General features: G+C 48.0%; 1 protein-coding gene and 1 long non-coding RNA gene across 8 annotated transcripts in view; one reads left to right on the top strand and one right to left on the bottom strand.

The window, feature by feature from the left end:
- GSAP (gamma-secretase activating protein) overlaps positions 1 to 25,037 on the top strand; it is a 169,072-nt gene that overhangs the window by 45,830 nt on the left and 98,205 nt on the right. For 5 of the 7 annotated variants that reach the window (XR_007920492.2, XM_051848869.2, XM_051848867.2 and 2 more), the window contains exon 1: positions 12,864 to 14,503. The exons of 1 other annotated variant lie outside the window; for it this stretch is intronic. Coding sequence is in view for 4 of the 6 variants with exons in the window: in XM_051848869.2 (XP_051704829.2) it covers positions 14,002 to 14,503 (502 nt within the window). In the remaining 2 variants the exon portion in view is untranslated. Of the gene's footprint in view, positions 1 to 12,863; positions 14,504 to 25,037 lie in introns of those variants that run through there. One more of the 7 variants, XM_051848870.2, reaches the window with a different exon arrangement.
- LOC138849041 (uncharacterized) lies at positions 11,937 to 14,501 on the bottom strand. Its single transcript, XR_011387398.1, has 2 exons — positions 14,137 to 14,501; positions 11,937 to 12,273 (listed from the first exon to the last, which is right to left on the bottom strand). It is a non-coding gene; the product is annotated as an uncharacterized lncRNA (long non-coding RNA).

The raw sequence follows: 25,037 nt of genomic DNA, 5'->3' as shown, positions 1-25,037 counted from the left end.
TAATATTGATATTTAATATAAGATATTAAATATGTAATTAAAGATATTTAATATTTATTTATTCTTGGGCCATACACAGAGAGAAGGAGAGGAGAGGCGAGAGGGAGAGAGAGAGAGAGACAGAGGTCTTCCATCTGCTAGTTCACTCCCCAATTGGCTGCAATGGCTAGAGCTGTGCTGACCCAAAGCCAAGAGCCAGGAGCTTCCTCCAGGTCTCCCACACAGGTACAGGGGCCCAAGGACTTGGGCCATCTTCTACTGCTTTCTCAGGTCATAGCAGAGAGTTGAATTGGAAATGAAGCAGCCGGGACTCAAACCAGTGCCCATATGGGATGCCAACATGGCAGATGGTGGCTTTACCCACTATGCCACAGCGCTGGCCCCAAAATAAATCTTTAAAAAATAAAAAATGCTGATACATGATGACTACCTAACCCTAAGGCCCATTGACGCTTACTCAGTTGGCCCAATAATGGAGTTAGTTTTGCTTTGTTTTTATTTGAGAGGTAGAAAAAGGGAGAAAGAACTCACATCCACTGGTTGTTTCCTCACCTGCCCTCAAGAGCAGGGAGCCAGGAACTCCACCAAGGTCTCTCATGTGGACGGCAGGGACCCAACTACTGGAGCTACCACTGCGGCCTTCCAGGGTCTACATTGGCAGGAAACTAGAACCAGGAGCTGGAGCCAGGCATCAAACCTGGTACTCCAATGCGGGACATCAGTGTATTAATTGCTGGACCAAATGCCCACCTCCCAGTAATTTTTTTAAAGATTTATTTATTTATTTGAAAGTCAGAGTTACACAGAGAGAGGAGAGGCAGAGAGAGAGGTCTTCCATCTGCTGGTTCACTCCCCAATTGGCCACAACAGCCAGAGCTGCACCGATCTGAAGCCAGGAGCCATGAGCTTCCTCCGGGTCTCCCATGCAGGTGCAGGGGCCCAAGGACTTGGGCCACTTCTGCTATCCCAGGCCATAGCAGAGAGCTGGATGGAAGTGGAGTAGCCAGGTATTGAACTGGTGTCCACATGGGATCCTGACACTTCAGGCCAGGGCATTAACCCACTGCTCACAGCGCTGGCCTGCCAATAATGAATTTTATAGGAAAAGGATCTAGGTCAGGAGCCCATGGACCATTTAGCTGTCATATCTCTTTAGTTTCCTTTCCTCTGGAATGGCCTTCAATCTTTCAGTGACTTGGACATTTTCCAAATACTACAATTATTTGTGAAAAATCCTTTAGTTGGGTTTGTCTGGTGGTTCCTCATGATTAGATTAAAGTTATTCCTGGGGTTGGCACTGTGGCATAGTGGGTAAAGCCACCGCCTGCAGTGCTGGCATCCCATATAGGCACCTCTTCTAGTTCCAGATGCTCTACTTCTGATCCAGCTCTCTGCTGTGGCCTGGGGAAGCAGTAGAAGATGGCCCAAGTCCTTGGGTCCCTGCACCTGCATGGTAGACCAGAGGAAGCTCCTAGCTCCTGGCTTTGGATTAGTGCAGCTCCAGCCATTGCAGCCATTTGGGGAGTGAACCAGCAAATGGAAGACCTTTCTCTCTCTCTCTTGTCTCTACCTCTTACAAGTAGAGGTGAAAGTCACAGCTCAACTAGCGGGGGAGAAGGAGTCCGTGGAGGTGGGTGGACACCTATGGCTCTACCTCTCTCCCTAACTCTATCTTTCAAATAAATAAAATAATCTTTAAAAAAGGTTATTCCAGGCCGGTGCCACAGCTCAATAGGCTAATCCTCCACCTAGCGGCGCCGGCACACTGGGTTCTAGTCCTGGTCGGGGCGCCGGATTCTTTCCCGGGTGCCCCTCTTCCAGGCCAGCTCTCTGCTGTAGCCCGGGAGTGCAGTGGAGGATGGCCCAAGTGCTTGGGCCCTGCACCCCATGGGAGACCAGGAGAAGCACCTGGCTCCTGCCTTCGGATCAACGTGGTGCGCCGGCCGTGGCGGGCATTGGAGGGTGAACCAACGGCAAAGGAAGACCTTTCTCTGTCTCTCTCTCTCGCTATTCACTCTGCCTGTCAAAAAAAAAAAAAAAAAAAAAAAAAAAAAAAAAGGTTATTCCTTTCTTCTGGCTCCTGTTTGTTCTACTACTGATGTTCACTAAGGCTCTGTAGATGAGGCTTGAGAAGGTTTTTTTTTTTGGGGGGGGGGGTGTTTGGAAAGCATCTGGAAATCTTGTTCCTCATCTCCTTTTCCAAGTCTCTTGTGAGCATGTATCTTTTTATCTATGTCATGGCTTCCTTTTGAAATGGCTTATGGCACTTGATTATCCTTGTTTGTATTGGTGCTCAGATGGCTCCAGATCTGGCCAGCCAGAAGCCCTGTCACACTGGCCTCCAGGTCCTTCTGACATGTCACCATGGTTCTTTGAGCACATCCTTGCTTCCTGGCACCACAGAGTGTTCTAGGTTTATGTTGTTTGTTCCTTGTGCCGGATGTATTAATTGACAGAGATTGCCTCTGCCAGGCGTTTGGTGCACAGAGCTAAGGCGTGCACCTACTCATCTATGCGCATGTGCATTGCATCTACATTTCCATCTGCCATCATCTCTGTCATAATTTCTCTATCAACTGCAAGTTTATACCAACACCTCCAATTCAATCTGAAACTATGGGTTTATTTCAGTGTCTCTTTTTCTTTCTCCATGGTGTGTGTGTGTGTGTGTGTGAGAGAGAGAGAGAGAGAGAGAGAGAGAGACACTTCCTTGCCGGCTCATGAGTTTACTTACCTGATCCATGCCTGCCTAGGTCACCCATCTCCCAGTTTAGCTGCCATTCCCACCCCATTGCAAGTGCCCTCCTCCAAGTCACTTGAAATCTGATATCTCAGACTGGACCCCACCCCAACCCGCTCCCCACTCCACAAATGCCCTCCTCACCCTCCTCCAACTCTGATAGTTCCAGCTGGGAGTCCACCCCCCTCCATGGACTCTCTCCCCGGTAGTTGAGCTGTGACTTCTACAGTCTGATCAATACCTTGCTTTCAACTTTACTTGGGTGGATGCTTGCATTTCTTCACCTCACCTGGTGACTTTAGCCTGGAATTATCTAGAAAGAGAACTGAAGGGGGTAGGGAATGAAGAGTGACAAGGAGAAGGGAGGGGGAAGGTCATTGATGTGTAAATCGCAAGTAAGCGGATTATGGTGGTTCTGTTTGAAAATGATAGGTTTTTTAGTAGGAGGAGAAGCCACTAAGAAGCCACTTAAGGGAGGTTTTTTTTTTTTTTTTTTTGACATAGAATAAAGTGTATTTTTTTGTTCACTACAAGTAATGCTAACATCTATATCTGTATCATTTATCTAATGCAATGCATTTTCACAGATGGCAATAAACTTTCACAAGATTATTTCTCCGATGACTTTGTTCTTATTTGAGATACAGTCATTTGACACAGTCAATAATATTTACTTATTAACTGCATTTTTAAAAAGATTTATTGATTTTATGTTTTTGAAAGTCAGAGTTAGAGAGGCAGAGAGAGTGAGGTCTTCCATCCACTGGGTCACTCCCTAAATGGCTGCAATGGCCAGGGCTGAACCAGGCTAAAGCCAGGAGCCGGGAACTTCATCCAGGTCTCCCTAGTGTGTGGGGAGCAACTGGGAGCAACTCGGACTAGACTACGTTACTCGAATTAGGACTTATTCTATGCATCTGCTCTCCCACAATATGGCGCTGGGAGAGGAGTAAAAACAGCTTCTACCCAGCTGCCTCTCACCAACTTGACAAGCTGCAGGACCTGCTCCTGATTGGAGGAGAGCAGCGTACTCGGCGTGTGGGTAGCAGAGTTGGGATTGGAGGAAGAGGACTATAAAGGAGGAGAGAGACAGCATGCACCGGGAACATCTAAGGGGAACACCTGTGCAGCCCCTGAGAGAGCCGGCCGGCGGTGTGCCGCTCCCCCGGGGAAGTGGGGAAAGCGGCTAGGGGGAACCGCCCTTCCACGGAGGTGGAAGGGACGGTAGCCAACCCGGGAAGAACCAGCAGCAAACCCGGGGAGGGCCGAGCAGACAAAAGAACAGCGCAGGGTCCTGTGTCGTTCCTCCACGAAGACGGGGAGCGACATAATGGTGCCGTGACTCGGATATGAAACCTAGGCAGGGTTCAGTGTCGTTCCTCCACGAAGACAGGGAGCGACACTAGTGGGTGACAGGGGACGAGATACTTGGGCCATCCTGTGCTGCTTTCCTGGGTCATGAGCAGGGAGCTGTATCAGAAGTGGGGCAGCTGGGACACACATGGGATGCTGGCATTGCAGGTGGTGGTTTAGCCCACTACGCTGCAATTCCTGGCCCCCATAACCACCTTTTCAAAGGAACTTGGTGAAATATTCTTGCCTTCATAAATATTAAGTACCAGGGCAGGAGCTGTGGCATTGCAGCTTAAGCTGCACTTGGGTTGCCTGCAGTGCATATCAGAGTGCCTGGTTCAGCAACCCAAGTCCTGGCTGCTCTGCTTCTGATCCAGCTTCCTGCTAATGTGTCTGAGAAGGCAGAGAATGCTGGCTCACATATGTGAGTCCCTGCCACCCACAGGAAGACTCTGATGGAGTTCCTAGCTTTTGGCCCAGGGGTCATTTAGGGCATGAATCAGTGGATGCAAGCTCACTCACTCGCTCACTCTCTCTCTCTCTCTGTATTTGTCATAGAGTTACAGAGAGGCAGAGAGAGAGAGAGAGAGAGAGAGGTCTTCCATCCGCTGGTTCACTCCCCAATTGGCCACAACAACCAGAGCTGTGCTAGTCCAAAGCCAGGAGCCAAGAGCTTCTTCTGGGTCTCCCATGTGGGTGCAGGGGCCCAAGGACTTGGGCCATCTTCTACTGCTTTTCTAGGCCATAGCTGAGAGCTGGATTGGAAGTGGAGCAGCTGGGACTCAAACCAGCACCCATATGGGATGCCGGCACTGCAGGCAGCAGCTTTACCCACTATGCTACAGCACCGGCCCCAAATAAATACATCTTTAAAAAATGTGAAGAACACTTTCTGTTTTCATCCTGATTTTCTCAGTCACCCAAGTTTAGTTTCTTTAGACTATTCCAACTGCTGTCTAATCTACCTGTTAAATGGAATTCTTTATCTCCCTCCAAGTCGTAAGGCTATGATGGCTTAAAGCATTTCTGTAAAAAATCTACGTCAGTCATTTCAGCAAATTGCAGGGGGCGTGCTCCTCCCGGAGTGCTGTTAAGTGATAAGCAGGCAGATCCAACAGTCAGCCTGTCAGTTACGGTGAAACCGGGTGTCAGCTTCCTGAGGAAACACACACAAACGTGTACTTAGCATGCAGCCACCTCTGAAGTACACGGGACAAAAACAGGCCGAAGTTGTCAGGAAGACAGCCTCTTAAAGGTTCAATGGTAGTTTTATAGCCCAAACTGGAGTGAAGGTAAACTTTTTTTTTTTTTAATTTGATAGGCACATAAAGGGAAGAAGAGACAGAGACAGCCAGACAGAGATCTCCCATCTGCTGGTTCACTCTCCAAATGCCTGCAATAGCTAGGGCTGGGCCAGGCCAAAACCAAGGGGCAGAAACTTAATCCAAGTCTCCTGTATCAGTGGCAGGTATTTCACTATTGAACCATCTCCTGGCTGCCTGGTGCCCATTAGCAAGAAACTGGAATTAGGACACAAACCCAGGCACTTTGATGTGGAATGCAGGCCTCCCAAATGGCATCTTTTTATAAAGATTTATTTATTTATTTGAAAGAGTTAGGGTGTGAGGGAGAGGGAGAGAAAGAGAGAGTGAGAGAGAGAGAGAGAGAGATTGAGAAATATCTTCCATCTGCTTCCCTAGATGGCTACAACAACCAGCATTGAGCCAAGCCACAGCCAGAAGCCTCATCCGGGTCTCCTACATGGGTGGCAGGGACCCAAACACTTGGGCCATCTTCTGCCACTTCCCTAGACACATTAATAGGGAGCTGGATCAGAGGTGGAGCAGCCGGGAGACAAACCAGCAGCCATATGAGAGGGGACCATAACATCGGCCCCCCAAGTGGCATCTTAACTGCTATGCCCAACGTCCACCCCGAAAATAAATTTTTAAAAATTAAGCTAGTTTTTAAAATTAAAACTCAGGTTAATATGTACCTAGGCTTTTAAAATAATATTTTACATAATTGTGCTCCTCAGAGGTAATTATTGTTCACAGTGTTTGGAATTCCATTTGTAACTGGTAAGAAATACAACTGCATATTATATTTTAACACATCCCTACAAAAGACAGCTGAAGAAAATAGGATGTTGATGGCTTCATTTTCATTTTTAGGACAGAATTCAAAACTACTACAAAATGGTTATGTAATATCTTTTTTATAACAGAACCTGGAATTGGCGATTTAGGAATCCATAAATTTTCCACCCTGAATGTCTTGTCTTCGCTAAAAAAGCCCACATCTTTTCCCATCTCCTGGTATATGGATCTCTAACGCCACTCCTAGACTCGTCGTAAGTGGAGCACTAAACAGGTGGAACATTTGTCACAAGGTTTGCCTTGATCTCAGATGCCTGTCGGTCTCCTTAGGACCATTGTACTGTGCTGTGCACAGCGTACATATACTTTGGTGGATTCTTATACTTGCATCCTGGATCTTGGAGTAAGGACCCTGCTCTGCACCAAATCAACACAGGCTTGCAGCTCAGTAACTGGGTCACAAACAGAGAAAGACAGAAAACCACCTTTATGCAAACACTGGTAACTGGACCAGTGCTTCTCCTACTGTAACGTGCGCATGCATCCCGGGTCACCTTGCAGATTCAGATGCATCGTCTTGTGTCGCTTCCTTTCATGTCTCTCGCCTGCCTCTTGTGCACAGAGGTAGCAGGGAGCTCTTTGCCCAGGCTCTTCTTTCTTCTTTGGTTCCAGAGTCTCTGCGGTCTGCTCCAGAAATGTGTGACCCATGCTCGCTTGAAGCTTTCAGAAAAAATTCTCACCCTCATTTTGGACTTCTCTCTGGAACGAGGCCTTTAGCTCTGGGGTTTTCCCCAAAGCAGATTCCTTCAGTCCTGTCCCCAGCTGGCCCTGTCATGGTAGAGGGGAAGGTCGCAACAAGGGGTGGAAAGATCCTTTTATCAAGTGGCAGAACCCTGCTACCCAAGATGCCCTCCATGGCCAGAGGCATCAGCATGGCCCAGAGAGCTCACTCAATGAGTTCTTCAGTGCCCCGCATTTCGCTGCATCAGAATCTGCATTTAAACATCCTCAGTATGTGAGAGAAGACAGAGAGCTCTTCCATCTGCTGGGTCACTCCCCAAGATGCCTGCAATGGCTAGGGCTGGATCGGGCCAGAGCGTGGGCCAGGAGCTCCATCCAGGTCTTTCACGTGGGTGACAGGGTTCCAGTTACTCGAGCTATTACCACGGCCTTCTGGGGTGTGCAGTAACAGGAAGCTGGAATCCGGAGCCAGAGCTGGGGATTGAGTGCAGGGATTCTGATGTGGGACGCAGGCATTTCAACCGCCAGACTAATTGTCCTGTTTCCAGAATCTTCACTTAAACAAGATCCGCAGGCTCTTTCTGTGCTGCTCACAGCCTGAGAATCCGTGATGTGGGTGCTTTTGTTTAAGTATCAGACGATCCCTCTCAGACCGACTTCCATAATACCAGGAACTGATGGACGCACAGGACTGCAGAGTCTGCCCAAGTGTGAGTTCCAGCTGTGATCGGATCCAGCCGCTCTTAGGTAGTCAGGGCTCTGGAACTAATCCTTTTTGCTTATCTAGGATCCCACGAGGCCATAGGGGCAGTCCGGGGAAGAAAAGGCATTCATTGTAGTAGAAGTAAGAACCACGCGTATCTGGGCCCTCCCATGAAGCCTTCCTCTTTTTTTTTTTTTTTTTAATTTATTTATTTATTGGAAAGGCAGAGTTACAGAGAAGTAGAGGCAGAAAGAGAGAGAGGTCTTCCACTCACTGGTTCACTCCCCAAATGGCCGCAACGGCCGGAGTTGGGCCATTCCAAAGCCAGGAGCATCCTCTGGGTCTTCCACATGGGTGCAGGGGCCCAAGAATTTGGACCATCCTCCACTGCCCTCCCAGACCACAGCAGAGAGCTGGATCAGAAGTGGAGTACCAGGGCCTTGAACTGGCGTCCATGTTGGATGCCCACACTGAAGGCAGCAGCTCCAAGCCTTCCCTCTTAAAATTATTTCATTTATGTTAGTATAAACATTACAAAAATAGAACAATATGTCCTAATAAGTGTTCAAACAGCAGTCTTTTATGATCAGAATGCTCTTCGGTGTATGACCAAATTTTTGAAACAATTACCCCTTAACATAGAGACCTTACTTGCAAGTAAATAGATGTCTGGCTCAGTATCATTTAAAGAATAAAGAAATCTATTATCTCTAATATCAATGAAGCCAGAGACAGGGCTGACTCCAGGCATCACGTGTCAAGGCGCCTGTTGTCTGTTGGCGTCATCTTCAGTCTGGTAGATAAAGTCTGGCTTGAAAATGGCTGAAATTCCAGGAATCACATCCAGGCCTCAGAACGCAAAGGCTGAAAGGGACCTCTCCCCAGGTCTCCTTTCTTAGCAATAGAGAAATCATATCCAGAAATGCCATAGCAGAGTTTTCCTGACAGCCCATTGGTTGGAGTTGGATTTCAAGCTGTTCCCTGAGCTCTCTAGTTGCTTCTGAGTATGTAAGTTCCTTACTTTCTTTCATGACATTGTCCTTTCTATTTGGGTAATCACTGTCCAGGTATATTTACTTGTCTTCTTTGAATCTATATTAGGCTTTGTAACAAAATCCTGGTCAATAAAATATAAGGAGAAATGTGTTGTGGAGCTTCTGGGAAGAATTGTGAAGACAGGCAGCACGGCCCTTCTGTCACTCTTCCATTCTGATTTCTGGGATGCAGATACTATGGCTGGAGCTTCACAGTCACTGTTTGTTTGTTTATTTATTTATTTATTTTAGAAAGGCAGAGTTACAGAGAGGCAGAAGCAGAGAGAGAGAGAGAGAGAGAGAGAGAGAGAGAGGTCTTCCATCTGCTGGTTCTCTCCTCAGTTGGCTGCAATGGCCGGAGCTGTGCAGATCCGAAGCTAGGAGCCAGGAGCTTCCTCCAGATCTCCCATGTGGGTGCAGGGGCCCAAGCATTTGCAGTAGCTTTCCTAGGCTACAGCAGAGAGCTGGATCGGAAGTGGAGCAGCCCATATGGGATACTGGCACTGCAGGTGGCAGCTTTAGCCGCTCCGCCACAGCCTAGCCCCTCACAGTCACTTTTGACTATGAGGACAAGGGTGCACTCACAGTGTGCTGGGGCAAACTGTTGGAGGGCAGCTGGGTCACTGATGATGTCAGGGATCTGCCCTGTGAGCTTTGGACTGCTCATCTCTAGATGGGTAAAGAGTGAAAGCCGGTGTGTTTAATTTACTGTTAACTTTGGTTTTCATTAACTTCTGGTGGAGCCAATTCTACACAATGCATATGCCCATTCCAAAATCAATCACTAGGAAGGGAAAACTATTACTACCTACCTGGAGAGCCAATTGAATCAGGGCAGCCATAGTGAGCACCATATGAAATACTTATTTCTTTTAAAATATAAGTATTTGGCCAGCACTGCGGCTCACTAGGCTAATCCTCTGCCTGTGGCACCGGCACACCTGGTTCTAGTCCCGGTCAGGGCACCAGATTCTGTCCCGGTTGCCCCTCTTCCAGGCCAGTTCTCTGCTGTGGCCCGGGAGTGCAGTGGAGGATGGCCCAAGTGCTTGGGCCCTGCACCCCATGGGAGACCAGGATAAGCACCTGGCTCTTGGCTTCAGATCAGCACAGTGTGCCGGCTACGGCGGCCATTGGAGGGTGAACCAACGGCAAAGGAAGACCTTTCTCTCTGTCTCTCTCTCACTGTCCACTCTGTCCAAAAAAAAAAAAATATATATATATATATTTCCACCAAAGATAAGTTACTAAGCATTGTGTTTTTGTTACAAAATCTGAGATAATTATTTTTCCTGGGAAGTGCAGAGGAGCTCTGCTTATTATTTATCACTTGGATCCTAACAGGTTTTTTTGGGGGTAATTCCTATTAAATTCAAGAATACAATTCTTGGCTGTCCTTTGAAAGGACTGCCAGAAATACAAAAATTGCTTTCCAGTTGATTTGCTTCTACCCAATTTCTTTCTTTCTTTTTTTTTTTTTTAATTATTTTATGTATTTATTTGAGAGATAGAGTTACAGAGAGAGGTAGAGAGAGAGAGAGAGGTCTTCCATCTGCTGGTTCACTCCTCAAATGGCCGCAACGGCTAGAGCTGTGCCGATCTGAAGCCAGGAGCCAGGAGTTTCTTCAAGGTCTCCCACGCGGGCGCAGGACATAGCAGAGAGCTGGATCGGAAGAATAGCAGCTGGGACCCATACGGGATTCTGGTGCTGCAGGTGGAGATTTAGCCCACGCCACAGGGCTAGCCCGTGCTTCTACCCAATTTCTATATATATATTTTTTTGACAGGCAGAGTTAGACAGTGAGAGAGACAGAGAGAAAGGTCTTCCTTCCATTGGTTCACTCCCCAAAATGGCCACTACGGCTGGAGCTACGCCAATCCAAAGCCAGGAGCCAGGTACTTCCTTCTGGTCTCCCATGTGGGTGCAAGGCCTGAGCACTTGGGCCATCCTGCACTGCCTTCCTGGGCCACAGCAGAGAGCTGGACTGGAAGAGGAGCAACCGGGACAGAATCTGGGGTGCCCGCGCCACAGGCGGAGGATTAGCCAAGTGCGTCGCGGCGCAGGCCTCTACCCAATTTCAATACACTAGTTTATTAATCAAAATGTTCTTTACCACCTTAGTGTCCCATTCAGTGCAAGCTTCAAATATCATCAGTTCTGCCTTAGAAACTTTATGATTTGACTTTTGATTCCATTTTCACATCTCTGTCAAGTAAACTATCTTCTGTGTTTAAACGCTTCACTCAACCACATTTCCAATTCTTTCAAATCTAAAAAATCAAGATAAAATGACAAAGGATCTACACCATTTTGAGAAAACAGTAAGATCCAAGCATTGTCACTTTTTATTCTGGTCCCAGAATTCTGCACCCATCAGGGTGTGGTATTTGAGTAACAGGAGACCTTCAGGCAAGAAGGCAATCTGAGAGTCCTCCAATTCAGCCCAGTGGATTTTGTCAATACAAACACCTGTGGCAGGAAGCGGCAGCTTGGTGGTTAACCACCTTTACCCCTTTTGGGGGTCTTTTTGAGCAGGGCCTTGATGATAAGATCCTTTGTTTTCCCACTCTATTGTAAACTCTGAATTTAAGGAAGATAATGTTGCCGGTGCCACGGTTCACTAGGCTAATCCTCCACCTAGCGGCGCCGGCACACCGGGTTCTAGTCCCGGTCGGGGCGCCGGATTCTGTCCCGGTTGCCCCTCTTCCAGGCCAGCTCTCTGCTGTGGCCAGGGAGTACAGTGGAGGATGGCCCAAGTACTTGGGCCCTGCACCCCATGGGAGACCAGGATAAGTACCTGGCTCCTGCCATCGGATCAGCGCGGTGCACCGGCCACAGTGTGCCGGCTACGGCGGCCATTGGAGGGTGAACCAACGGCAAAGGAAGACCTTTCTCTCTGTTTCTCTCTCACTGTCCACTCTGCCTGTCCAAAAAAAAAAAAAAAAAAAAAAGGAAGATAATGGTTTCTTCTTTTTAAAAGATTTATTTATTTGAAGGTTAGAGTTAGAAAGAGGAAGAGCAAGAGAAATCTTTTATCCACAGGTTCACTCCCCAAGTGGCAGAAAACGCTGCGGCTGGGCCAGGCCGAAGCCAGGAGCCAGTAACACCACTTAAGTACTTGGGCCATCATCAGCTGCCTTCCCAGGTACATTAACAGGAAGCTGGATTGGAAGCAGAGCAGCCAGGATTCCCGGGCCTGCTGATATAAATGCTGGTACTGCAAAGTGGCAGCTTAACCCCTTGTGCCCCAACACCAGCCCCAAAGCAGTTTTTTTTTTTTTTTTAAAGATTTATTTATTTACTTGAAAGTCAGAGTTACACAGAGAGAAGCAGAAACAGAGATGGAGAGAGGTCTTCCATCCACTGGTTTACTCTCAATTGGCTGCAAAGGCCGGAGCTGCGCCGATCCAAAGCCAGGAGCCAGGAACTAGGAGCTTCCTCTGGATCTTCCCCAAAACCAGGAGCCAGGAGCTTCCTCCAAGTCTTTCCATGCAGGTGCAGGGGCCCAAAGTCTTGGGCCATCTTCTACTGCTTTCCCAGGCCATAGCAGATGGCTGGATCGGAAGTGGAGCAGCAGGGATTCGAACTGGCACCCATATGAGATGCTGGCAATGAAGGCAGTGGCTTCACCCACTATACCACGCACTATACCACAGGCCAGCCCTGAAGGCAGCTTTTTTAATACAGACGAAATGATAGTCTCTAGAGATCCATCTGCATTCTGTTAACCCTTCATCAACCTCTTCTAATAGCTCAATTCAGTCATTCACATTGCAACCTCATGATTGTGGCCACAGTTTTCTGCTCTCTTGGTCACTATGTCTCAGCTCAACATTAATCTTTTAACTCAGATATATTTTGAAGAACATTTTTCTATCATCACTGCTTGGTAAAAGTAGAAATTACCCACAAGAATAAAAACCATAGAAAGTTAATGTCTAAAACTGGCAGGTGAGAATGTTTCCGTGTGACCAAGAAGCTTCCTGAGTTGCAGTAGCCCCTCCCTCGTGGTTTCAGGGGCTTCCCTTTCCATTGCAGGCAAAACTAGCAGCTTCACTGTGCACATTTGAATGACTCAGGGGGAGGATTCTCCTTTCTGTATGTGGCAGGGAGCAGTGGAGTTTCAACTGAAACTACCCCACCCCCTGAGCTGCAGCAGCAGCAGCAGGCCTCCAGGGGAAACCCAGACTTTCTTTTTCATTCATGTAGTTTTCAAACTGAGGCTGGCCGCAGCCCAGAGGCACTGGCTGACACGCACCTTTCTGGGCCTTGTCAAAGTCTAGACTAGAACCAGGAGTCTGACTTAAAATCACGAATGCGCCAGGTGACACCAGTGCAGGGAGTTTTCAGATCTTAACTTTGAGAGATATGGGGATAACCAGCCTTCAGTCTGTTGCTGTGTTTACTCTCATCACTAACCAGGGCACTCTGTCAGCCTGGTGGTCACAGCTCCATCTGTGACAGCGTATGCCAGATGAGGTGGGCCAGCAAAGCCACTGGAGGAGTTTAGGGTTGGGAAGGTCACTGTGTGTGTGTGTGTGTGTGTGTGTGCAGTTGGCTTGAAGGACTTATAGATTTTTCTAGGTGGAATCAGGCATTCTATGAGCCAGGTCAACCTGGATTTGAATCTCTAGGGGCCAAGGTTGAAGGGGCAGGGAGCCTTAAGAATTTCTGCATAGAAACCTGAGCAGAGCTTAGCTTAGGGAGGGTGGTAACTTGGTATGGACCGGATGGATTGGACCTGGCAATACCAAAGGCATAATGACCAACAGGCCTGCCCATGGTGTGTGTGTGCCTCAGACATGAGGGGGTGGCACCCAACTTTTGTGTATGGAGAGGAGAGGGGTGAGGAAGCATTCAGCATGACAGGACTTAGAGAGAGGGGAGAGATATCTTCCATCTGCTGGTTCATTCCCCAGATGGCTGCAATGGTCAAGGCTGGGCCAGGTCCAAGCTTCACTTGAGCCTCCCACCTGAGTGCAGGGCCCCAAGCAGGTGGGCCATCTTCCGCTGCTTTTCCTGGGCCCTTAGCAGGGAGCTGGGTTGGAAGTGGAGCAGCCAGGACTCAAACCTGCGCCCATATAGGATGGCGGCGCTGCAGGTGGCAGCTGTTGCAGGGGACTGCACTTCTTTAAGGAATCCTAGCAATTCAGCTTCCTTAAAGAGCCTAGGGAATTAAGAGGCCAAGAGGGCCCTGTTTGTGTTAAACCGATTAACTCCAGTGGCTCAGAAGAGAATCACCCTTTTCTCGCGCTCCAACTGCTGCTAGTTACAGAAAACACTAACAAGGCAGCCCCTAACCTCTTGCCGAGGGCGGGACGCACAGGCCCAAGATGCCACCTGCCTCTGCCGGAACCTCGACCCTGACCCTTCCTCCTTGGGCGATTCTGTGGCCTCCAGCCAGGTGGCCTGTGAACTTGGCCGCACAGCGGAATCCCCGGGCATGTACAACAATAAAACAAGCTCACCTTCAACAGGCAAGCTTAGAAGCCGCCAGCCGCGCCACATCGCCAGCACCCCTAAGCCCACCCGAGCTCGGAGGGCTCGCTTTCGGCCGCCCGCCCGGAGGAGGCGGTGCTCGGGGGCCTCCGAGGCCCGGACGCCGCAGAAGCGAAAGTAGCGGCGGCCCGGGGAGGCGGGGAGAGGAAGGAGGGGCGGGCGCGGGGCGACGGCGAGGTCGTGGCGCGGGCCCGGAATGTCCGCAGCTAGCGGCCTCGGAGCCGCCCGGAGGCCACGTCCCGGCGATGGCGCTGCGTCTGGTCGCCGACTTTGACCTCAGGAAGGACGTGCTCCCCTGGCTGAGGGCGCACCACGCGGGGGCCGGCGACGGCGCAGGTGCAGAGGCGCGCGTCTGGGTGCGGGCGGGCGGGGCTTGGAGTCAGATTCCCTGAGACCCGGGGGTGGGGGCCCGGGCCCGACCCCGAGCAGCCTGGTGAGGGCCAAGGGGGTGAGCGTCGCTCTATGGAGTCCTGACTGCCGGGTGAAGGACTCAGTGGGCAGAGCTCGGGCCAGGTGGTACAGAGGGCTGCTCCGCCTCTGCCCGCGAGTCTTCCAGCTCCTGGCCGGCTTGTGCCTCACTCAATGACCCTTAGCAGAAAGCCCGGGGGCACCGCGGTGCTCTGGGCATCACCCCCACCCCGGGCGGGGGAGGGTCGTCGCCCACGTTTGGGCCGCCTCTTAGGTGCCCAGGAAAGCTCTCAGCAGCGGGGGAGGCGCTCTGCCGAGACGAGGGCTTCCCGGAGGTGGTGCGTTTTTGGAGAGGAGAGATGAGTTGTGGCCGCCAGCCCCATAAATAGGACAGTTACACAATGTGTAGCCCAAACTGTGGCTGTTAGGCCTTGCTTGCACCGATCTACATGGAAGAAGGGGAACTCTGTGATTTCTCAGCTTTTTCTTCCTTTCTTTTTTAAAGAGAAGTTTGCAGTCAGTGAGACGGGCGTCCGGGATCTACGGAGGGGAGCGCACGGCCAGCCTCAGGCGGCGGCAGGCAGTGAGCCATAATCCGCAGCCACCCAGCGCCCCGCACCTGTGCCCGCCGGCGGGCGGGGAGAGCGCAGGGGAGGCTCGGCTTCCCGCCCAGCTTCTGCAGCGCGCGCGCACTGGACCCGTTCCCAGCAGTTGAGACTTTTTTTTTTTTGCACCTGCTGGCGAGGGAGTGAGAAGTGACAGATTTCGGGTTTTCGCAGCTTTGAGCCTCTTGAAAAGAGGAACGGTGTGGTTCCCCAGTTTCTTCTTTCGGAGTTTGCCGTGGGGTGCTTGGGCATTCTCAGGGCTAAAATGCAGATTCCGCGCAGTCCCACCTGCGCACGGGAGCTGTCTGCCGCGTGTGCTGGCGCCCGCTTCCTCTTCTACTTTTCCTTAAACTCTGGACTACACAGGAGCTCCTCTGGTGGGGTGCGGCCGGTTACCCTGTCTGACTCCTGTGCTTTAAACTCTGCTGAGACTTTTCCGTTGCTATCTTCTGCTCCACACCACCCGATGGACTTCACAAAATTATCTAGGTTTCTTGGAGTGTTACTTGTTAGTTGCAAATGAGGAGCTGTATATGTTTGTAGTTTACCCCTTGAGTCCGCTGTTGGTACCATCATTAGGAAAGCTTTTTTTTTTTTTTTTTTTGTCCTGGGGGTGGGGAGATAATTTTTAGAACTCTCCTGAATGTCTAAAAGCTTTTTTTTTTTTTTAATACGAAGGCAGTTCCAAATCTATTTTTTTTTTTACCACAAAGGAGTCCTTTTCCTAAACTCCCACCTAATTTTGCTAAATGGCAGATACCTGCAGATGAGAAGGCAGAAGTGTGAAGTGTCAGTCTCACACTTCAGTGCTGTGTGCAACTCTGTTGGATCCTGGCTTCCTTGGATGTTTCACTCATCTGTGAAGAAGTTTGAACTTGCGCATTGACATTCCAACTGAATAACTGATAAGCTGGGCCCTCAGGCGGTAAACTTACTGGAAACACTCACTAGCCCTGTGGATAATGGTAATATTTGACCCATTCAGAGCACCTTGGCAAGGTGTTAGTCCGGCTATAGGGAAAGAATTGTTACTGCTGAGTATCACCAGTGGGTGGTGGCTCCAAAAAGCCACACCAGTTACTTCCTCTCCTCCTGTAGCTTAGTTTACCCTGTAGAGGAATCTGGTATACGGTCTCATTTCCAGCACAGCCATTACTACACACATTTGTGCAAATTTTCCTTGCAAAGCCCCAGATTTTCAAATGTTACGATTAAGCATCATAAGCTCTCCTTTCTGCACCTGAGTTCTCTAAATTTGAAGCCCTGATACATTTGTAGCAATTATTTGAGAGATGGAGAGAACAAGAGAGACCGCCCACATCCACTAGTTCACTACAATACCTGCAGTGACTGAAGCTGAGCCTGGCAAAAGCCAGAAGCCAGAACTTAATCCAGGTCTTCTGCATCGGTGTCAGGGACTCAATGACCTGCACCATCATTGATATACTCCCTTGCTTCAACCCAAGGTCTGCAGGAAGCTGGAATCCAGTGCTGCGACCAGAGCTGGGACTCAAACCCAGGCACTCTGATGTGGGAGAAAGATGTCTTAACTGGTGTTAAATGCCCTGAAGCCTTAATGTGTTTACACAAATACTACTGCAGATGTCTCAGTGGTGCTAAGTAATTCTTGTGAAATATAACACATGCCTGGTAAAATGGTCAGGGATCTGAGATAAATCAGTCATGGGAATTTGGTGCTTAGCGGGAGGGCATTTTAGTCCACAAGAGATCCAGCAAGAAGGAGACTAGGTTGTGACGTCTCCTTTGGATTCTGGTTGAACTTGGAAGAAGGTTCTGTTGAGGATGCCCACATCCCATTTTGGAGCGCCTGGCTCTGAGTCTTGGCTCTGCTTCTGATTCCAGCCTCCTGCGAATACGCACTGGGGGAGGCGGCAGTGATGGCTCCAGTGCTTGCTCCCTGTCACCCACATGAGAGGTGCAGACTGAGTTCTTGGCTCCTGGCTTTGGCCTGGCCCAACCCTAGCTGTTCTAGGCATTTGGGGAGTGAACCAGCAGATGGAGGATCTCTATCTCTACCTCTCAAATAAAATGAAAAATAAATATTAAAAAAAATTAAAGCATTACATTAAGGAATTTTTTAAAAGATTTTTTATCTGAAAGAGTTACAGAGAGGCCGGCGCCGCGGCTCACTAGGCTAATCCTCCGCCTAGCGGCGCCGGCACACCGGGTTCTAGTCCCGGTCGGGGCGCCGGATTCTGTCCCGGTTGCCCCTCTTCCAGGCCAGCTCTCTGCTGTGGCCCGGGAGTGCAGTGGAGGATGGCCCATGTGCTTGGGCCCTGCACCCCATGGGAGATCAGGAAAAGCACCTGGCTCCTGGCTCCTGCCATCGGATCAGCGTGGTGCGCCGGCCGCAGCGCGCCGACCGCGGCGGCCATTGGAGGGTAAACCAACGGCAAAGGAAGACCTTTCTCTCTGTCTCTGTCTCTCACTGTCCACTCTGCCTGTCAAAAAAAAAAAAAAAAAGTTACAGAGAGGCAGAGACAGAGAGGTCTTCCATCCAATGGGTCACTCCCCAGGTGGCCACGATGGCTGGAGTTGCGCCACTCTGAAGCCAAGACCCTCTTCCAGGTCTCCCAGGTGGGTGCAGGGGCCCATGGACTTGGGCCATCTTCTGCTTTCCCAGGCCACAGCAGAGAGCTGCATTGGAAGAGGAGCAGCTGGGACTAGAACCGGCGCCCATATGGGATGCCAGCACCTCAGGCCAGGGCTTTAACCCGCTGCGCCATAGTGCCGGCCCCAAGAATATTTTAGCATGTTAACTCTAATACAGAATATCAAAACCACATATGTGCCACCAAGCTTACAATTAGAATATTGATATTTTTGGAGACTTCTTATAAAAATTTTTTGTAGCATATTTTTAGTTCCCAAGAGCTTTTTTTTTTTTTTTTTAATCTTTCATTTGCTGGTTCATGCCCCAGATGGTTGCAATGCCTATAGCTGGGCCAGTGTGAAGCCACTAGCTTCTTTTAGGTCACCCATGTGGGTGCAGGGGCCCAAGCACTTGGGCCATCTTCCACTGCTTTTCCCAGGCCATAGCAGAGAGCTGGGTTGGAAGAGGAGCAGCTGGGACAGGCTGGTGCCCGTATGAGATGCTGGCACCATAGGCAGAGGCTTAGCCCACTACGCCACAGTACCAGCCCCTCTGGCAATCCATTTCCGTTCTAGAGCCCTGTGGGACACCTGAAGACCCTCTGCGGTACCTGGACTGCAGTGTGCTTTTCTCCATGCTTGGATCTGCTTCCTTCTTCCTACTTGATGCAGCAGTTCCGCATGGACCGACTGGGTCCTAAGCTATCTTAGACAGCTTCCTAGGAAGCCCACATCTACTTGCCCTCTTTCTGGCAGGTGATGCTTGGGGGGTTTCTGGGGGGTGCTATCACAGCCGCTGCTTTTCTGAGCACATCGTGTGTCCTGTCGCACACAGGTGCATACTTCTCTAGGATGTCCAAGAGGAGCTGCTGAGCCACAGGCTGTTCATTTCCTCCCCATCCCCCTCTCCGTACCGGATTGTCTTCCGCGGTGTTGATGCTGACACTGCCATTGTGGTGTAGAGATGTTTCTGCTGTTCTTTATCCACACAAGCTCTTGATGGTTCCAGTAAAATTTTCTTTTGTCAGATTGGTGGGTCTAAAGTTATTTTGTGCTCTGAGGTTGAGAATCTCTACCTATGAGAGGTCTTCAAAAAAGTTCATGGAAAACGCATATTGAGAAAGAACCACATGTAGATTTCCAAATTGCATGTAGCTAACTCAACTTTAGTTATACTTTCCATGAGCTTTTTGAGGGACCCTTGTAATTATTGGCTGTTTGAATTTCCCTTTCTGTGAAATGTCTGTTCATCCTCTTGTCAATTTTTTCTTTTTTTAAAAAAAAACTTGTTAGGGGTTTCTTCTGTACCCTGGATTTTAGTGCTTTGTTGATCATATGTGCTTCAAGTACTTTTTCCTCAATCTGTTGCTTGTGTTTCAGTTTGTGATGGCACCTTTGATGAATGGGAGTTGTAAATGTGTTCTAACTTGCGAATCTTTTCCTTTATGGTTTGTGCCCCCCCCCCCCCCTTAAACCTTTTTAAAGAAGTCCTCCTATTCAGAAGTCAGGAGAACATTTTCAGTGTTAAATTCTGAAACTGTTACAGCTTTGCTTTCTACATTGTGTTAATGCACTTGGAAGTTGTTTTGTGAATGTAGGAATCCAGTTTTGTTTTACCATCCTAATAGCTAATTGTTCCCAGTATCACTAACACTATACAAATGTTCCTAGACTTACGATGGGGTTACATCTCTATAATTAACTCATCATAAATTGAAAATACCATGAAGTTGAAAATGCACTTAACATGACTAATCTATTGAATATCCTAGCTTGACTTGGCCTCATTCTCACTGACAGCAAAGGCACTTACATCACCCGTGAGTTCTCCATGTATGTGTAGGCCTCTTCTGTGGAGTTTTTGTTTTGTTCTGTTGTCTGAACTTGAGCTTACGACATCTTAATGACTGCTTTATGATGAATCTTGGTTTCTAGGAGGGCAAGTCCCTGCAGCCTAGTGTTTTTCAGGAAGATCTTGGCTCTTTTGTGCCCTTTGTTTTCCTATATATATTCCTATACATATATTTTGGAATCCACATGTCAAATTTTGCAGAAAACTCTATTGGAATTTGGATTTGTTGCATTGACTCTAGATAAGCATGAGAGGGAACTGGTATCTTTACAATATTGAATCTTCCCATCTCTGAACAAAGTAGAGCTTGCTATTTATTTAGATACTTCTTAATTTTTTTTTTAAAGACTTACTTGTTTGAAAGGCAGAGTTACAAAAAGGCAGAGGCATAGAGAGGTAAGTCTTCAATCCACTTGTTCACGCCCCAAATGGCCGCAGTGGCCAGAGCTGCGCTGATCCAAAGCCAGGAGCTGCTTCTGGGTGCAGGGGACCAAGGACTTGGGCCATCTTCTTCTGTTTTCCCAGGCCATAGCAGAGAGCTGGATTGACAGTGGAACAGCCAGGTCTCTAACTGGTGCCCATATGTGATGTTGGAACTGCAGGTGGTGGCTTTACCCGCTATAACACAGTGCTAGCCCCACTTTTTAGAGTTTTAAAAACTAAAAGAAAAATAATTTCATAGGTAGAATTCTAACAAGATAACCATGCCTCTTCCTTTCCCTTCCTACCTCTAACCCCCTCCTTCCTTTTTTCCTTTAATTTTTGTAATAGCATTTTCATTATAATCTGTTTTTAATAAGTACCAGTATCTTAGAATTTTCTCCATAAAGATTCTTCATACTCCTTGCTAGATTTATTCCTAGGTTGTTAAATTTTTTAAAATTGTGTCACTTGGCCGGTGCCGCAGCTCAATAGGCTAATCCTCCGCCTGCAGCACTGGCACACCGGGTTCTAGTCCCGGTCGGGGCGCCGGATTCTGTCCTGGTTGCTCCTCTTCCTGTCCAGCTCTCTGCTGTGGCCCAGGAAGGCAGTGGAGGATGGCCCAAGTGCTTGGGCCCTGCGCCCACATGGGAGACCAGGAGAAGCTCCTGGCTTCGGATCAGCGTGGTGTGCCGGCTGCAGCGTGGCGGCCATTGAGGGGTGAACCAATGAAAAGGAAGACCTTTCTCTCTCTCTCTCTCTCTCTCTCTCTCTCTCTCACTGTCTACTCTGCCTGTCAAAAAATAAAAATAAAAATAAAAATAAAAAAAGTATCACTGATGACAGTAACAAAAAGGAACATGTTCTAATTATTGATGGTATATAGCAGTATTAGTAGTTCTTTTTTTAAAGATCTATTTGTTTGAAAGTCTGAGTTACACAGAAGGAGAGGTGGAGAGAGGGAAAGAGATTTTCCATCCCTTGGTTCACTCCCCGATTGGCTGCAGTGGCTGGAGCTGCACTGATCTGGAGCCAGGAGCTTCTTCCAGGTCTCCCATGTGGGTGCAGGGGCCAAAGGACTTGGGCCATCTTTACTGGTTTTCCAGGCCATAGCAGAGAGCTGGATCAGAAGAGGATCAGCCAGGACTTGAACTGGTGCCCATTTGAGATGCTGGCACTGCTGGTGGCGGCTTTAGCCACTATGCCACAGCACCGGCCCCAAGTAGGTTTTTAATATTGGCTTTTGTATCCAATGTTTAATGCCTTGTTGGGATGAATCTGTGGTGTGTCAACTGTCTACTGTTTAAATGTCATATGAGCTTTCTTGCCTATATGTTCTTGGTTGTTTTGATTAGTCTTGAGTTTATGACGGGCCTGGCTGATTTATCTTCCATATGTTATAATCCCTCATCTTTTACAGGGAAGTGTTGTATTTTACCAGGTAATGGATTCAGGAGTGATAATTGTCTTTTTGCTGCCGTCTGTCTATCCTCAGACTGATATAGGGGCCAGGAGCCTGCCTTTGTCACTATGTTTTCACTTATTTCACTGTTGATCTATGTATTGAGGGCTGGTTAAAAATTGAAAGGGAGAAGGATGGAGAAAGAGGGAGAGAAAGAGAAGGGGGGGAGGGGAGAGCGCGATGCTGTTCACGGTTTCACTAACCAAAAGCCAATAACAGCTAAGGATTGGCTCTGCACAAAGTCAAGAGGTGGAAACTCAATCCAGGTTTCCCACATGGGCAGCAGAAAGCCAATCACCTGAGCCATTACCACTGTCTCTCAGGGTCTGCATTAGCAGGAAGCTGGAGTCAGGAGCCAGAGCTTATACTCAAACCCAGTTACTCCAATATGGGACGTGGGGCATCCTAACGGCTAGGCCAAATGCCCACTCCCAGGTCAAATTATTGTATAAGGATGTGTGTGACTCCTTCTCCCCCCACCCCACCCGGTATGGTCATTGAAAAGATGAGAACTACTTTGATTTTTGTCTCAAAGTGAAGAGAACTTACACACTTGGCAAATGTCTTTTTGTAAAGTGAAATCAGCTTTGTTAGGCAAAGAAGACATCAAACTGAATAAAAATATCTGAAAAACCAGCTTCTATTGTATTTGAATTGTGACTGGTCAATAGCTTTCAATCTAGGCACTCCTTTCTTTAACAGACTTGCTTGTGCAAATACCTATCACAATGTTAGGTTTTTTTTTTTTTTCTTTCCTGAGCATTGAGTACACTGAACTGTAAAATTCAACCACATTTCCTCATTTAAAATTGCTACACTTCCTCCTCTGGACTTTCCAGTGATAAACTACTAGGAGAAGAGTCAGAATGAGTAAGCAAAGTAGTTATTGAATACTTCTTTTAAAAGGGTGAGTCCAACATATGAGCAATTAATCTGGGGAGGATTAATGCTGGGTTAATAGTGTGTGGTCAGACGTTAGTCTCTGGGTTTCCAACATTGCCAAATTTGTCTATTTCAAATGACCTTGAAATGAAAACCATATACTGAACAGCATGGTTAGTATTAGCTAATGTAACCAAGATGGCAATGTTTTATTTCTTTCAAGTCTGTCTACCATGGTTATATTATAGGGTGGTTCTAGTTATGCTAGCTAATAAATACTGCTTAAAATGTCATATAGGGGCTGGTGCTGTGGCACAGCGGGATAACGCCCTGGCCTGAAGCACTGGCATCCCATATGGGTGCTGGTTCGAGACCTGGCTGCTCCACTTCCGATCCAGCTCTCTGCTATGGCCTGGGAATGCAGTAGAAGATGGTCCAAGTCCTTGGGCTCCTGCACAAGCGTGGGAGACCCGGAGGAGGCTCCTGGTTCCTGGCTTCGGATGGACGCAGCTCCGGTCGTTGCGGCCATTTGGGGGGTGACCATCGGGTGGAAGACCTCTCTCTCTCTGCCTCTCTTCTCTCTGTGTTACTCTGACTTTCAAATAATAAAAATAAATCTAAAAAAATGTCATACAAATAGGTCAGTGACCTTCAACCCCGGTCACACATTGTGATCACCTGGGGAATTTAAAGACACTGGGGTCCAACACCAGCCCAATGGAGTCAGAATATCTTGGTCAGGGTTTGGGTCACCAGTGGTGTTTTAAAAGCTTCCTGATTGTGACAGAGCCAGAGTCGAGAATCATGAGTTTAATGGCATAAGCATGTGTCATTTGCTGTAATTTGCCTTTGTTGGAGGATATTTTTCTCTTTGAATTAGATGCACTTTTGCAAGGAAGTTGAATTTTCTCAGCAAGGTGTTTTTTAAGAGTTTCTTATCTTAGCTGAAACCTTTTAAGTGTGCTTTTGCGACAGTCTCTCCCTGCATCCTTGTAATCTTAAAAGAATGATACTTCTCAAAATATTGACACACTGCATTCCAGAAGTTTTGAGTCATGTGCAAGATGAAAAGGAGTTTACTGAAATTCTCTCTAGGTGTCTACAAAATCCCTGGTAAAGGAATTTTAAATAATTCTCCATTTCCCCATTGTAAGTCTGATGCAGGACACTTAGCTTGGAGTTCTGTTGACTTTTTCCTAAGTTTTAGCTCATTGTGTGCCACTTTGTCACAGCATGATATTGGCCCACTATGTGTACCTCATTGGTATGCAGCTGTCTTATAGTACAATGGAATACCTTGCCCATGGCTTGGATGAGATGGAAGTGAGAAGACTGTAAAGTGGGAAGTTCTGTTTAGCCATAAGCCGATTGTTTGGATCCTACTCTCCTAAGATAGCAAGTGATTGTTCTTATTTAAAATTTGGGAGGGGGCAGGCAACGTGGCACAGCGGGTGAAGCTACTGCTTGGGACACTCACATCACGTATCACAGAGCCTGGGATTTGTTGCACCTCTGCTTCAGCTTCCTGTCTAATGTACACCATGGGAAGGCTGCAGGTGATGTCTCCTGTACAGGGGAGACCCTGATGGAGATCCAGGCTCCTGACTGTGCCCAGCCCCCAGCTGTTGTGAGTATCTGAGGGAGGAGGGTGTGTGTGTGTGTATGAAGCAGTGGAAGTCACTTTGCCTTTCAAATAAATAGCAATGAATAAAAACATTTATTTGAAAGAGAAAGGAAGAGACAAAAACAGAGACCTCCTATCTACTAGTTCACTCCCCAAATGCCTACAAAAATAGTTGGGGCTAGGCCAGGTTGAAGTCCAAAGCCAGGAACTCAATCCAGGTGTTTCACAAAGGTGACAGATCCAAGTCTTTGAGCCGGCACCTGCTGCCTCCCAGGGTAAGCATCAGCAGGAAGCTGGAATTGGAAGTGAAATTGAGACTCCAGCCCAGGCACTCTGATAAGGTTTTTGGGCATCTTGAATGAGGTCTTGGCTGCTGTGCCAAATGCTCACTCACATTTTAATTTCATCTTCCACAAATAAACTGTTTAACCCAGAAGAAGGCAAAGAGTCAAACAGGTGTGTTACATAGAAAATAAATAACAGAATAGATACAAAGCTAGTATATCAGTAATTTCATTAAATGCAAGTGGACCATAAATTCCAATTAAAAGATTAAGAATGTCAGACTGGGGAAGAAAACACAAGTAGCTGCTGCTTTAAGACACATTTTAATTATAAGGACACGGCAAGATTAGTAATAAAATGGTAGAAAAGTTACACAATGGGAACACTGACCAAAAGAAAGTTGATGTAACTATACTAACATTAAAGTAGACTTCAAAGAAAAAATGATTTACTTGAGATAAAGGACATTTCATAATAAAGGAATTGATTAGTTCAGCTCCTAGTTAAAACTTCTATGTGCAGGGGCCGGGCACTGTGGCGCAGCAGGTTAAAGCCCTGGCCTGAAGTGCCGGCATCCCATATGGGCACCGCTTTTAGTCCTGGCTGCTCCTCTTCTGATCCAGCTCTTTGCTATTGCCTGGGAAAGCAGTAGAAGATGGCCCAAGTCCTTGGGCCCCTGCACCCAAGTGGGAGACCCGGAAGAAGCTCCTGGCTTCTTA

The sequence above is a fragment of the Oryctolagus cuniculus genome, chromosome 3 (genome assembly GCF_964237555.1).
Source record: "Oryctolagus cuniculus chromosome 3, mOryCun1.1, whole genome shotgun sequence".
Taxonomy (NCBI): Eukaryota; Metazoa; Chordata; class Mammalia; order Lagomorpha; family Leporidae; genus Oryctolagus; species Oryctolagus cuniculus.
Note: the sequence above shows the minus strand (reverse complement) of the source record. Positions and strands in the feature narration are given on the sequence as shown.